Raw genomic sequence first — 16,164 nt, 5'->3', positions numbered from 1 at the left:
AATAATAAACTTTCGGTAGCCTAAGTTGAACTTTTAGATTTGTAGTAGAGTACTCAGCGCAGCTCATTGATTATGCGTGAGTGTCAGGATAACAGGACCATGATAGCTATTTATAACGAGAGTTACTCCAGGAGAGATAACACTTGTGCCTTGAAACCCTCGCAACGCTCAAGTTTTCACTTTTCAAACCACTTGCTACGCTCGTGGTTTATTTTTGGACTGGTTAATCACCTACTTTACCTCGTTGTAGAATAATTAACTGTTGTAGCCAAAGTATTAACTTTAGAAAACTACATTTAACGGTACACGTTGACTGGCTGCACCACTGTGCACATGCAACGTTTATTCTAGCTGTTAGTGCTGTAACTCTCATTTGGTAAGTCGAAATAAAATTAGTAAAATCATCATGAAAAGTACAAATTTACCTAAATCTTTCTGGATGGATTCTATATAAAGCTAAAGCCTACAACTAGGAGAACTGGACTTGGTCCTGTCAACCTGACATCAGAATGGCTGAACACTATTTTCAATATTTCTCGATTTTCAGCGAGGTACAAATTTTTTGATGTCTGATACCAAATAGTACAAAAAAGGTACTGAAACTTGGAGTAACTCTCGTTAGAAATAGCTATCATGGTCATGTCATCCTGACGCTCACGATTATGCGATAACATGGGCAAATGCTTTAAGGAATATATGACTCTTAAGTCTAGGTCTATTTGAAAACTATGTGAATACGCTTCGCTTAGCTTGTATACGCTTTCTTGAATAAGAACTTTACTTCCTATTGGCTTAATGCTGATATAACTACTCATAACATTATTATTTTGTGGATACTACGAGTATGAAATTCAGAATTTCCTAATCAAGTTATCTCAGGATATTTAGCAACAATGTTTAAGTTCACCGACGTGTGTCACTCTTTACCTACAATGGACAGCAGGAATAAGTATATAACTTATTTCAACGCTATACGATTCATATTCGTTGAGCACATAAACGGCCGTAACTTTACACGTGTTCTAGCGATAACGTTTACCTACCAGGGGCTATGAGTATCAAACTGTAAGTTATTTAGTGTCAGTCTAAGTGAGGCTTTGGTAGGACAAAGTGTGGAGTGCTATTATAAACGTCATATTTTCATAAGAATTTGACGGTCATGGTGGCATTATCAATCACATTTTATAACTGAAAAGTATGTGCTAAGTTGGCTTGGTCTGACTAGTACAGTCACGTCTGAAAATATAGATACGGACAAAGTGCCAATAATATGTATACTCGACCTTATTGTCCATATATTAAGGTAGTGTATACATATTTTTGACACTGTCCGTACCTATATTTTCAGACGAGACTGTACCTACCTACTTTGACATTAACGAAATATTAGTAGGTGGAGCGCTTTTAAGTAACTCATAAATATAAATTATCTACCTAATATACTACTTACCTGTTACTTAATGGAAATAAACCCGTATAGCTTTAGTTCTAAATAGTTCTAATGCGGATGGAGTAGGTAATGCCTACTTACCTAGCACTTAATTGTAAATCCCCAGTGCCGGATTAAGACATTTTGATGCCCTAAGCATTTCTAGACCATGGTGCCCCCTCATCAAGATTACATTGAATTTTCTTGGTAAATTGAGTGACGTTTATTGCCGCATTACTGCTGAGAATAGAATTTTAAATCCAACACATCATTTTATCACGGAAATTTACAGTACTGCAGCAGTAATGTTCCAACAATGTGTAAGATCAAGTGTTCGCAAATTGAAGATCGTGCTTCATAAGGCCGGAGGCGAGCCAACCAATGTCCAAGTGTGAGAAGACATAAAAGGCATAGGCAGTACTGCGCACAGGGTTTTGCAACCTCTAGAGCTTTCCTGCGAAGCTCATTTATGTGAGGGCAAAGGCAGAGCTTCAGTAGGAGCTTAGCCATTGGCCATTGGTTCTTGTCAGAACAAGAACCAATGGCCGCAAGTGTCTTAAATAGCAAATCATTGTTTACGAAAACGGGACTTAATAGGGTAAGTTTTAAAATTACCTCTGACCCGACGTTTCAAAAACGGCGTTGTCGCCATGGTCTCGGAGAAGAGTGGGTTAAGTCGACGTTGGAGGTAATTTTAGAACTTAATCAAACGCGATTATATCCCGTTTTCTTAAATAATAATGTGTCATAATTAGGCCAATAAAATTAGTTTTTTTCGAATTTGGTCCTAAAAATGCGTGTAATCCGAGTTTGCTCCATTCCAGGAGGTGTGCATAAATGTTTCCTCTTTTTCAGTTTTTTTTTGCTTGAAAATCGAAAACGGTATGTCCGGCGGAAAATTTGTTCCAATTATGATTAAATGATTAAAGGACGTCAAGTTCGAAATAAATATTTCAATTCAATTAAAACTGATATCTGAGGATCCGAAATGTAATTTAACTATGTTCTTGCAATAAAACATATTGATTTATTGAAGGTACCCTAATATGTATTCCTAGTCTAAATTGTATAAAAAGGTCGACATTTTTTATTTTTGGTAAAATCATGTTAAAAATCCGAAAACGCCTTCTTACCAGTGTCTGATCCACGAACTGTCCTGTCCTTCAAAATCAAGTGGTTTCGAAAGGAAAAAATTATCTCCTAAGAATCACCTGGGATGGAGCAAACTTGGATTACACGCATTTAGAATGAAATGAAAGTATTAAAACATTTTCCAGCTTGCTGGGAATTAATTTCTCAAAACGCTATTTTTGGATCTAATTTGATTGGCCTAAATCGTGAAAGTTTAAATCTAGTGTTTTTAAAGGCAAAGTCTAAGGCTGAGCTTTTCATAAGGCTGAACGCGCGGAGCGTTCGATCGGCGCTTATGGATGGGGCATGGATGAGGCCAAAGGTCGAGCTGGAAGAAAGCATTTGAATTTGACCACTGGCGAGGTATGAATGGCTGAACGTCCGGAATGTCCGATCGCGGTGGGTTATCATACAATAAAACTGATGGCGAGGTGTGAGCAAGGCAGAAGGCCCAGCTTCGAGAGAGGACAGTTTAGATTTGGATCCATGTTAAGTGAAAGTAAGGCAGTTTGCACAAAGTAGAAGGCCTAGCGTCACATGACCTAACGCCGAACTGCAAAAGAGTGGCTTAAAATCGAACCTATGTAATCACGGTTCTCCTACTGCTCGGCCTTTGGCTTAACTGGAAACCGAAACTTGATAAGTTGCTTTTGGTTTTGTGCCTTCGCGGGGCCCTTTATAACAGTGTGACAATTAGGTCGCAGGATCGTGGTTCTGCAGCAACTCGGCCAGGCCGACACATCTGACGTGTAAGAGAGCAAAATTCGCTACAAAATCGGTAATCTACGTCGAGAAAATCGGTTGGCCACAAGCCCGACGGTAAGATATTTTGGCTATGAGCTTTGAGGGCATCCGCGAAGGGTTGGAGATGTGCTGACGTGTCCTCACTCTATTACGACCCTTCGTTATTAGATGGGTACTTGCACTCGTCAAAGTCGACAAAAAGTTTCGTGTACATAAGTACTACGACTGCGATGCAGCCTGCGCGTTTTTTTCCTACGATTTTGGTGCCCCCCTAGACGTGGTGCCCTAAGCAAGTGCTTATTTTGCTTAATGGTTAATCCGGCACTGTAAATCCCATGTAGAAGGACTTTCTTATTAAACAGACAAAGCCCGATTATTCATCTATGACTTTATAATATTCCTTTAAAATCATAATAGATTAAAAAATGCATACTTCTGCTAATGAAAGATTTCTCAATTGTAAATGAAATATCTTATGAAATTTTAATTATGTATCCATGTAGACGGGTTATTCCCACTAGTTACCACAAAGTTGTTACCAGTGGGAAAAAAATCGGTAACAACTTGGTGGTAACTAGAAATGAGCGTGTTAAATGTTACATCACATGTATTAGGTGTCCACGCACCTACCCAATCTACTGGTAAGGCTATGAGTACCTTGTCATATTGTCTTAACTCGACTTACGGTAATTTTTTTCGAGTTTTGATATTCTAGTAACTGTTCTGTTGAGGGACACCCTACTAGATATCACTCCAGTAATAGTTTGGCTAACCAGGCGTGAAATTGATTGACCTTAAAGGGCAAATCATTGTTTCTTATGACAGTTTTCTACTGTTGTCTGTTTAGATCCCTGGCATCATCTTGATATGGTGAACCCTGTTTTATTTTTGAAATGCACTTTTTTAATCCAAGTGGGAAACATTGTGTAAGTTGCAACTGTCCGATATGATTTAATGGGATTTCGAGGGAAGGTCAAACGTGTGGTCAAAAGGTGTGGGTGCAAACTATTCGACCACGGTTGTCGAATTAACACAACTATATAATCAAGGTAAACTAGAATTCCGTCTTAATGTAAATGGTTTTTACAGTACATATGGTGCTACTTTACCGCACTAGTGCGAAAATTAGCATATTACGTTACTGTGTCAAACATTTAAAGGGTCATATGTACTGTAAAACGTTGTACGATACATGTGCGAATAGGTAATTCGCAACTCGTGTCGATTTAAATTCACTCCCTTCGGTCGTGTTTTAATATATCGCCACTCGTTTCGAATTTCCTATTTTTCGCACTTGTATCGTAATGTACTATTAGCGTTTACTTGGCCTAGCTTGAGTTTTGTGATAACAATTTTCTGTAGAATGATCGAGCACCATCATGATTAGGTAATTTCAGTATTGCAGTAATAGTGAGGATTAAAATTATGATTGTAGTAGGTAGTGAAATGTCATGTAGTATTATGTAATATGCATATTATAAATTGCAGTTTTATACATTTTTACCTCACAGTAGTTGGAGATTTTTTGTATATGTAACATAGCATGTATCGTACGTAAATTATGATGTAACCATTTACATATGCAAAACTGGGTGATCATTATAGTGATTTATTTCTTATAAAATACGATATTAAACTTGGAAATGTAGTTTTTTATTTGTACTTATGTATTCTTGATGTAGGATATCCCCACATTACATAAGTATGTAATAAATATATAACAGTCACAGTACACACATAGTGCACTAACAATTTCTAAAAACAAGACAACTGAAATAAAAACGCAATTCTCAAATAAGTTGATTTATTGACAAGTTTCTGCTAATACTTTCGTATTGCATCTAAACAAGACTGGTTGAAATAAAATAAGCTTGCTAAAAGAACTTCTTAACTGCAGCAATTAAAAACTACATACTGCAATCAATAGAACTTTCATAATCCACGATTTCATCGTGTTTTGCCTGAACCCTTGCTATATTAGAAACAAATAACAACACAGTTTTCAAAACACAAATGTATACAAACTAGGGTTAGTCTATATTATATGTAAAACGAGTTATTTCATTAAGTCCTAATGTATTTATTATTTTAAAGGATAATTATAAAATGATAAACTGAAGTATATGGTCTAATATTGTGTTCGTTTTGTCTTGTCGCTTTAACAATTACATTGATACTTCATATAAAATAGTAAGTTTTCAAGTATTAACGTCTATGTCCAATGCCCAGCAGTGTAAATTATTTGTAAAAATAATTAGGACAGATTAACGCATTGCTTAACTTGTGAAGTTTAGGGACTCGCCACTGATGAACGCCACAGTCAGAATAATTTGATACTGATACAATTGTCATCAGATAATTATATCCGACCGTATAAGGTGTTTACAAGTATTTGAACACGACTAATGTAAAAGCGATAATTTCGCTCGCAAGTTTGGCTGAATAAGAGATTACAGCATTTCATCTCATCCAGCAATATTTTGACATCTGGTTTGTAACGATTACCAATAGTTCGGCATTTGCGTTTTCATAAGTTACTAGCGCAGCTATGACGTTAGGAGCCCACAGCGATATACGCTACGGTCCATCCATACAGAACGAGCCATCTGCACATTTTTTTTTATATAACGATAGGCAGGCGTTTGACCACGATCTCACCTGATGGTAAGTGATGATGCGGTCTACGGTGGAGCACGCTTACCTATGAGATACCTATTTACCCTAGCCTTGCACATGATTTAATCATAGCACAAACGCTTATTCGCCTGCATAATGCTGGGCTAGTCAGGCGCGGATACAAGGGGGGGGCCATAGGGGCAATGGCCCCCCCCTAAAACCCTGGCTCTCACATTACTAAATTGAGTAACATTTTTTTTTACCTTATTTTCTGTGCAAAAATATATGATTTTCTCAAAATGGCCCCCCCCCTAAGCCAAATCTTGTATCCGCGCCTGGGGCTAGTCAATGTAATTTAAATTTACTCATCGCTAGCCAACATCAAAATGTCATTCAGTAAAGAAGTGTTTTAAATATAATAAGCACGAATAGTTCATAGTATACTAATATGAACTCATTATTTGGTTGCAATCAGATTAATTGGTAATTTTATCTTTTGTCAAGAAATACATAACATAAATTGCAGCTTAACTATTTTTTCTGTTCCTCTTTACTCAATGACGTGTCCGCTTTCGGCCCCATGATAATTTGGCTAACTACAGTTGAACCGCTAAACTCAATTAAATCGCAACACTATTGGTAAAACACGCAAATATCGTAAATATTGTCGTCTCATATTCGTGTCTAGAAAGGTTCAAATTTGGTCAGCCAACTGGCGCGGCACGCGAACGCTCTCGTGGACGCCGGCCGCGTTAGTAATCGTCGCCGCGCGAGATGACCTCCTTGCAGGTGGGCCGCAGCAGGATGGTGTGCTCGAACTGCGCCGTGTAGCTGCTAGTAATCGTCGCCGCGCGAGATGACCTCCTTGCAGGTGGGCCGCAGCAGGATGGTGTGCTCGAACTGCGCCGTGCAGCTGCTAGTAATCGTCGCCGCGCGAGATGACCTCCTTGCAGGTGGGCCGCAGCAGGATGGTGTGCTCGAACTGCGCCGTGCAGCTGCTAGTAATCGTCGCCGCGCGAGATGACCTCCTTGCAGGTGGGCCGCAGCAGGATGGTGTGCTCGAACTGCGCCGTGCAGCTGCTAGTAATCGTCGCCGCGCGAGATGACCTCCTTGCAGGTGGGCCGCAGCAGGATGGTGTGCTCGAACTGCGCCGTGCAGCTGCTAGTAATCGTCGCCGCGCGAGATGACCTCCTTGCAGGTGGGCCGCAGCAGGATGGTGTGCTCGAACTGCGCCGTGCAGCTGCTAGTAATCGTCGCCGCGCGAGATGACCTCCTTGCAGGTGGGCCGCAGCAGGATGGTGTGCTCGAACTGCGCCGTGTAGCTGCTAGTAATCGTCGCCGCGCGAGATGACCTCCTTGCAGGTGGGCCGCAGCAGGATGGTGTGCTCGAACTGCGCCGTGTAGCTGCTAGTAATCGTCGCCGCGCGAGATGACCTCCTTGCAGGTGGGCCGCAGCAGGATGGTGTGCTCGAACTGCGCCGTGTAGCTGCCCTTGACGTCGCAGAGCGGCGGGTAGGCGTCCACCACGCCCTTGTCGCACAGGTCCTTCAGCGCCATGGCGTAGCGCGACGCGCCCGCGCGCTCCAGCCAGCGCTTGCAGAACGCGAGGGTGCTGAAGTTCTTGTTGATCAGATTCAGGAGTTGCTTTGACGATTGTAGCCTGGAATGGGAAGTTCTGATGAAGTATACGAGCGAATAGACGTGCTTTCGATACTTTGTCAAACGTAATGTGATACTATGCCGTACCGAGAAAATATACAAAGGCGTAATTTACATATGACGCCGCGTGCTTTGACACTGTTGTAAATGGCGCTATCATGTTCGCTTTTTAGCGTTTCGCTTATAATGACAGCGCCATCTACTTTGAACCCTGTTAAAAATGTCTCTAGATGGCACTGTACCTTTATTTACGTACGTAGGGTATGGAATCGCTACGTTTTGCTAGACTTTTATTACATAGCATATCCCACGAAGGAACAACGTTGTTTTGAATGTCAACAAATTTAATATTTAATTCAATAAAAACAGCAGCAGCCTCGCTGAAAAGGGTTATTCCCACTAGTTACCACCAAGTTGTTACCAGTGGTAACTACTGGGAATTTTTTCCCACCATTTACCAATTCGAGTTGGTGGTAACTAGTGGGAATTTTTTTCCCAGTAGTTACCACCAAAATGTTGTTAGAGTTCAATACTAATAAAACAATACTTCTATAGTATAAATATAGAGTGCTGTAATAAATAATTATAAGTCGATTAGTGTTGTGTTTCAGTAAACTGCCTTAAAAGTGATCAAAAATATTAAAACCGGTGCAAGTGAAAAAAAAAAATAGTGAGAAATTAACATTTGGATAAATTTATACTTACTAGAATTTATTTCTCCAACAGAATATCACAATTCACTCAATCATAATACACATTATTTACATTGTGCACGAATAGCATAAAATATATTCTAAAACAAAACAATTTATTTATTTCTGTAATAAAAAAGTGGGTACGTATACGAACTGTGTGAATTGGCAACTCGTAAGCTAGTAAAGCACAGTGGAATTGTCATCGCGCTAGCGCGGGCGGACCGGGCTGCCGCGCAGACCAGCGTAACGTGACCGAGACATTAATAGAGAGCGCACTAGAGATAGGCGTTTATACTGGTTAGTCTGAGCGGTTAACATCGCCACCGAGCTCGCCCAGCAGTTGGCGATAACAGTCCTACAACATGCATGGCGTTATGTTACATGTTCATTTTTAATCGCTACGGCGTTCTATCCTACGCGCCGATAGCAATACAAGTTTGTTAAAATTTTATTTTTACGTATAGTTATTTTTTGTTTTATTTGGAATGATTACTTTACATTAATTATTATATTATATGTTTTTTTTTTCCTTTTTGCCACCAACCTCGAGACTATTTATCTTATTAATTGGAAATTGAATTAATTGTGACGTTATCTATGAAAACTGGATCTTTTGTCAAGGGCGCTTACGCCTCACTGCGTAGCGCAGCGTTGTATTTATATAGGAGCATCGTTGATAATGGCGTAAGCGCCATCGACAATGAAGTCCCTTTCAATAAATAACGTCACAATTATACGAACGAACAAAAAAATCAATCAAAGATCGATTTTTTTATCACTTTTAAGGCAGTTTACTGAAACAGTAATCCACTTATAATTACACGAATAACGGGATTAACTTATACTTAATTCGACATACTATTTTTATTAGTATTGAACGCTAACCAAATTATGGTGGTAACTAGTGGGATTTTTTTTCGCAGTAGTTACCAGTGGTAAAAAGTCGGTAAAAAATTCCCAGTAGTTACCACTGGTAACAACTTGGTGGTAACTAGTGGGAATAACCCTGAAAAGTTTAAGAATGCCTGTCAATTGTCATATTAGTTATCTTGAAGAATTTTATGTAGAATTGACTGTGTAATTATCTTGAAGAATTTTATGTAGAATTGACTGTTACAACTGTAAGTACCTTAGCGGAACGAACTGCTGGTCGAAGTTCTTCATATAGTGCGAGCAGTCCATGTCGTCGTGCACCTGGCCGCGGCCCGTGGAGCCGAAGGTCTCGATGGCGTAGAACTCGTTCTCCTCCATACGGGTCGTCTCGCCGCCTTTCACGATCGGCACGGTCTTACCGGCGTGAATCCCTGGTAAAATCATACCATGTTGGTTTCTGTTTATCATCGGGTAATAACTCGTGAAGAACAGTATAGTAATAAAAGTGTATAATTAAATAAATATAACAAAAATATTAACATTACTTACTATATGGTCCGATTGAATGTCCATTCAGGTTACGGATGGGCTTCACTTGATATACGGTGCCATCCAACTCCACTTCATGTGACTCCATAACCTGTAAAAAAGGTTACTGGTAATTATTATAAGCGCTTTTTAATAAGGGTCAGCAGTTAAAACAAGCGAAGCGCTAAAGAAAGCCACTTGAATTGGAAAACTCAGGAACCTTTAAATGCTTATGCAATTTGTATCCATTTAATATTAACATAAGATCGAATATTATTAATTTACGTTCACTTAACAAATATCTGATACCTTTCCTAAGTAAATTGTTCGGCTTTAACTAACAACTAATTCTTCAAAGGCAAAACATTCTGGAAAGGGATGTTTAGGTGCCTCCTCGCTTCACAAGTCCGTCGTAGCACGGGTTGAAGTGCAGAGGGAACGTTAACAGTAACATACCTCTTGCACTGCAGCGCCCACATCACACAGCCTGACATCTACCCCTGACGCCTTAATGCCGGCCTCTGTCGCCTCCTGCACTCCTTTCACCAGCGGGTCATAGCGGGGGTTGAAGTGCAGAGTGAACGCGCAGTCAATGATGCGTCCGTTGATATGCGTGCCGAAGTCAATCTTCACTACGTCGTCGTATTCAAGCACCGTAGTATCACCTAGAGAAAAAAAAATGCGTATGTGTCGTGGAACACTCGGTTGGAACGAAGTACATTATTATTGATAAACGTATTATATTAATGATTACCATATACAAAAAAAAAAAACTTAAGAGGCAACAGGAGTGGTAATTTCTCCATACAAACTTACTCGACTATTTCCTCCGTGGTTTTTGAAGCTAGAGCAATGATTTTTTCAACACAGATTGTTATTATTAATATCTGTGTCGGACTGTTTTGCTTTTTTTGTTTCTTAAGGCACTAGTGCACTTCAAATTTTCGCAAAAATGGCCTAATTTCCTAGGCTACAAAAAAGCATGGTATTCAAAACTGACATCAATTAGCCTAAAAATCAGAACGGTCCCACACAGATATTTTTTTTTATACCACGACGGTGGCTAGCAAGCATACGGCCCGCCTGATGGTAAGCAGTCACCGTAACCTATGGACGCCTGCAACTCCAGAGGTGTTACATGCGCGTTGCCGATCCTTTAAAAATCTGTACACTCCTTTTTTGAAGAACCTCATACTGTAGACCCTCGGGAAAACCTCGGCAGGTAGCTCATTATACCATTATAATCTCAATATTTCATTACATTTGGTTGAGTTTTGGAGGAGGAGCCAATGAACAACGGAACTGAAAGTCACCACGCCCGAAACCGGTCGGAAATTTATAGTAGTATGATTTTAACTGGGGTTCAATGTCCTCATACTAGCACAAATTACCTCCAATGAAATTTAAATCTTAATCAAATGGAACAGAGTTGCTTTTATTGTTTCGTTCGATTTTAAAACAAAACAAATTCAACTTTATCTTCTAATACTGTTGATTCAAATTCGATTGCCGATTTTCCTATTGTGGGACGCTAGATGAAGAGATGGTTAATTTCATTTTCAGCGCACCACCATATGGTGCACGACTGTCACGCAATCTAGTATCCGCAAATCTAGCGGAAAACGTTAATTCTAAAAACCAAACCTAAAAACTACTGAACGGATTTTCATATGATTTTCATCTATCAATAGAGTGATTCTTGAGGAAGGTTTAGGTATATAACTTGTTGAGGTTTTGTGTAATGTGGTGTTTGTATGTATTATTATATGATGTAACTAAAAATTTACGGTTTTCGCAATTTTTCCTTTATCTGTGCTATTTGTATCAATGTGATTCTTGAGGAAGGTTGAACTTGTTGAGGTTTTGTGTAATGTGGTGTTTGTGTTTGTATATATTATTATATGATGTAACTAAAAATTTACGGTTTTCGCAATTATTCCTTTATCATTGCTTCATACCATATTCTTCTTCATACTATATTTCAAGATTCTGAGTTCACGGGAAGTACCCTGTACACTTACCCATACCCATTCTTAACTTTTAGAAAAAGATCACATAATATGTGGCATTTGCAAAGCTATTTACAAGGATACAGTATTAATAATTATCAAATTAAATATGTTAGTTATATTAAGCATTTCATACAGATTACAATGGTCCCTTACACCATACGATTTAAATGACTATTTCAGGAACACCCACCAAAGCGGTTTTCAGCCGAGTCCACACAAAGCGAGCATACGCGCGCGGCAATTTCCCCACGCACAATACGGCCAGTGTAGACGTGCCTCGGCCGAGGCAGCGCGCGCGTTTCCCTCGGCCGAGGCACGTTTACACTGGCCGTTTTGTGCGTGAAGAAATTGCCGCGCGTGTATGCTCGCTCAGTGTGGAACCGGCTATCGAAAATTAAACTTTCATTTCCATCTATATAACTTGTATGAAATGGTAAAAACGCTATCCACAGTTAGTTTTCATTTTTACCACCTTATGCGCTGGGATCGCTTTACTTACCCCGATGCACTTCGTACGTGGCCAACAACTAGTGGCAAAGTAATTTGATGCTATCATGTTCTTGGCAGTGAATATGTTAATAAAATTGCTTGTACATCTAATAGTATATTCAACCTATTTGCGACTTTAGTCTGTAGGTTGATTGACCTTCCACATACAGGCCATCAAAAGTATAAGCTTAAGATAAGAGAGATGTTATATTAACCAGTATTGGGTGTGTAATGTGCGGCGCAGTGGTTGCGACTGCAGCCTGTGGGGAAGGCCAGCCCTGCTTTGAGCCCGTCTTCGCCAATGAGACGCCGGGCTGTGGATTCCAGTTCCTCGCATATTTGTATCATCGTCATGCCCGGTTTTATCCAGTCGCGCATGTACTGTCGTGTCTGAAATTATATACAAAACCTCATTTGGATGTCGAAAAGTTTGAACTTGAAATAGTTGAGTTTTTTTAATAGTTATTTGTTACCACAACAATGCTAGGAAAATACAAACTGTAAAAAATTATAAATCAAATTTAAATGAATGCAGTAAAATATTTATCATTTTAAATGATAACTTAAAAGTCAATAGGGAATATTACGTGAAACTCTCGAGGGTTTACCGCGAAACAAGAAAATTGAAATTTCGTTACTAACCTCTCTATCACTCTTCCATATTCGAGCGATAAAGAGGCAGATAACTAAATTTCGATTTTCACGTTACCCGGTAGGCCCTTTACAAACAAACCGCCTTGATGCATCAATGTCATATTTTAGTATCTGTGAAAACTTGTCAATAACAGTTTAAGGCACAGTATATATAAGTTAGTCTATGGTTTAGGAAAGGTGCTAGTGCTGCACTCTGCCAACATAAAGAAACTACTCAAAATTTGCATATAATCATTTAGCCACTCTTGTAGATAAAATGCAACTATCTCAACAGTCATTGAAGAATAAAGGGTGTTACAAACTGTGGTGAAAAATACATTATTAAATTATAGTTACTTGTCTGTGGGCCTCAGCGGCATGTCTGATCTCCTGATATATGTCTTGGTGCATCCTATCCAAGGCTCTTTTTTCCTCACTGGAGAACCGCTCCTTGGCAGTCCTGTCATCAATGCCTTCAGCATGTCCATGCTCCATTATTTGACCCTCAGGAAAGTTACCTATGTTTAAACATTAGTTATTCTACTGGACTCTATCTATAATCATTTTATTAACAGTTGTTTAAGCATCTAATATAAAAGCCACCACTTAAGTTATCAAAAATTAGTTTTGGGGGACTGTAATCCAGTAAGGTTAACCACCCATTACATAAGCAAAAGTAGTTCTGTCTGTCCAGATTTGTGTACTTAACAAAAGGCTCATGCTGATTAAGCCTAACATATATTCTGCTTTAAAAAGTCAGCTGGAGAGCAGTTATTTTTGTATCCTCAGGTTTACTTTAAATTGAACAGAATTGTGCTAATATGAAAAAGGCAGTTTGTTTTTCATCTCACTTTATGAATGGAACTATCGTAACACAAATATTATTGTTGTATGCAATATTGTTTTATGCAAGGTATCCTTGGTAGCCTTGTGGTAAGGTGTGAGACTACAACATGAATAATTTGTATTGATAAGTTTCTTTGAACTTATGTACAACTTAATATGTGATATTTATTTACCACTGGTTTATTAGCAGGCTTAGCACAGAAGTGCTGTGATAAATGTATGCTCCTCCTATAAAAAAATATGATAAACATATGACTCACCCTGCGGGTACAACTCAGCTATAGGTATAGTGGGTGGATTGGTCTGTTCCTTTGCCGCTCCTTTGCCTCCCTTACTCTTGTTCTTCTTTTTCTTCTTCTTTTCTTCACCCTCAGGTGTGGAATCTTCCACAGACAGTGATTTAACATTTTCGGTTGCATTAGTGACTTCATTGGTATCACCAGTTACTTCAGAATCTGGCAATGGAAAATAAAATGTTATTTAATGAATTAATAATTCATAATCATTCAATTTGTTAATGTTCCAACTAAACTGGATCGTACTTGGTAAGCCTTTGTCTTTGTTTTTTGTATTTATCGTATGACAAGGAATGTTAGAGGTTATACTGATATTAAGTTATTAACGTCCATTTACCTGAGGCAAATGTACTGCCATTGTAGTTTTCATTCTTATTACACTATTATATGTCGAATATGATAATATTGATAACCTAACCTGCCTTCTTCTTCTTTTTTTTCTTTTTCTTCTTCTTGGCGGGATCCTTGGTATCTTCCTCTACGTCGTCTAGTTCGTTCTCTTGGCCATTTTCGACTACGTCTTTTTTCAAATCTTCCTCTTTCTGAATAGAAGCCATAACGTTTAATATTTTAACTGAAATAACTGATGAATTCCATGCGACTGCCCGCAAAAGTCAATCTCATTTGCGTTACATTCGACAAGTTGCTATTTGAGCTGAGCTAAAAAGTTGCAAACATTCAATGCTTTTTAGTTCATTCAAAATTGAGCCTTCTGTGATACTCAATAAGATTTATTATTATTATAAATGTTTCATGATCAAAAACTATTGATATAAAGAAATGAAACTAACGTAATTTTCTTTCTTTCTTTATTCTCATTTTAAGGCCAATCCAGACGGGATCATCAAATCGACCGATTCTATAAGATCTCCAATTTAAATGTATGGTGTATAAGCGCATTCAATTGAAAAAAAAAAACCTCCAAACGCGAATACTATGTGTTTTTTCTTACAATTATGGCCTGGAGGCCGAATACTATGACGCCACAGGTATTGTTGGTCAATTGTCCAATCTGGGCTATAACCGCGAAAATAGAAGTTCGTCAATTGTGGGCATTCTTCTCTGTTACTCTAATTACGTCTTAGTGAGAGTAAAAGAGAAAGATCCACGCAATTTGCGAATTTCGGTTTTCGCGGTAGGCCCCCTGGATCTGGGTAGTACCTAAAATCTTGCTCAAGTGCCAATTACATCCACACTTATATCAGACCCGATTTCGGGAGAATGAATTACTAATATTCTTTCTCGGGCCCGAAATCGGGTCTGATTTCAGGCCTGATAAAGTGTGGATGTAATTGGCACTAATAAGAGTCATCGGGCCCGACATCGGCACTGACCTTGCTTCCGATCGTTAGCCGTTCGAAGGCAGGATGAGCGTAATAAGCCCTTTAATTTACACACGGTTTTCAACCGATTACATTTTTTTTTAAGTTTAGGATTATTTATTATATTTATGTAAATAAGACCGCCTGTTGTTTACCTCTTCTTAATGTGTTGTATTATTTGTATTGTTTCTGCATTGAGGTGTGCAATAAAGAGTATTTGTATTGTATTGTATTAAAAATTCCATTAAACATTGTTTGCACCATATCGTAGCTATTAGTAGAAAAAGGCGCGAAATTCAAATTTTCTTTGGGGATCAACCTTTCGCTCGTTCATTTTTAAATTTGCAGCCTTTTCTACTGACAAAGTTGCTATTTAAGTTTGACCCCTTTTTTACCGACACTAGGAGACAATAGGGTATTTGACTACTAGTCAAATCAGTTTATTTTTTAAAACTCTCAAAACTATATGCTACTATGCAATTTATATGAAATAAATGACGTCACGGTCAAGTTACTTACTCTTCATAGTTCTATACTAATATAAAATAGAAATAGAGTCTAAAAATACGTGCAGTCTACGTGTGGTGCTTTATTTTGTGCATGGTGTGAAATGAAAAAATAGGTACATTTAAATCAAAATAATCAATTATTATTTTTATGTCTTATTATTCTTATTCTAGAAACTAAAGGGATTATTTTGGATAATAAACGCAATTTTTTCTTGATCACATAATATTCTTTTAATTAAATAATTAGGTCCCTACTCATAGTGTTGTGTTTCTGCCGGTGAGTAAGGTTGCCAGAGCTCAACGAGGGCACGGGGTGCTAGGGTCGGCAACGCGCATGTAACTCCTCTGGGGTTGCAGGCGTACATAGGCTACAGACTGCTT

At 38.7% G+C, this 16,164-nt stretch overlaps 1 protein-coding gene and 1 long non-coding RNA gene across 2 annotated transcripts in view; both read right to left on the bottom strand.

Annotated features, from left to right (window-relative positions):
• Positions 1 to 16,164, bottom strand: part of LOC133519765 (uncharacterized) — a 171,377-nt gene that overhangs the window by 24,705 nt on the left and 130,508 nt on the right. The gene's annotated exons all lie outside the window — the stretch shown is intronic.
• On the bottom strand, positions 6,470 to 14,598 carry LOC133519759 (methionine aminopeptidase 2). Its single transcript, XM_061853849.1, has 8 exons — positions 14,371 to 14,598; positions 13,917 to 14,111; positions 13,168 to 13,328; positions 12,393 to 12,567; positions 10,133 to 10,341; positions 9,698 to 9,788; positions 9,405 to 9,579; positions 6,470 to 7,581 (listed from the first exon to the last, which is right to left on the bottom strand). Exons 1-8 carry the CDS (start codon positions 14,507 to 14,509, stop codon positions 7,329 to 7,331), a joined length of 1,398 nt encoding a protein of 465 aa, XP_061709833.1. The 5' UTR covers positions 14,510 to 14,598; the 3' UTR covers positions 6,470 to 7,328.

This window comes from Cydia pomonella, chromosome 7, assembly GCF_033807575.1.
Source record: "Cydia pomonella isolate Wapato2018A chromosome 7, ilCydPomo1, whole genome shotgun sequence".
NCBI classification, from domain to species: domain Eukaryota; kingdom Metazoa; phylum Arthropoda; class Insecta; order Lepidoptera; family Tortricidae; genus Cydia; species Cydia pomonella.
Note: the sequence above shows the minus strand (reverse complement) of the source record. Positions and strands in the feature narration are given on the sequence as shown.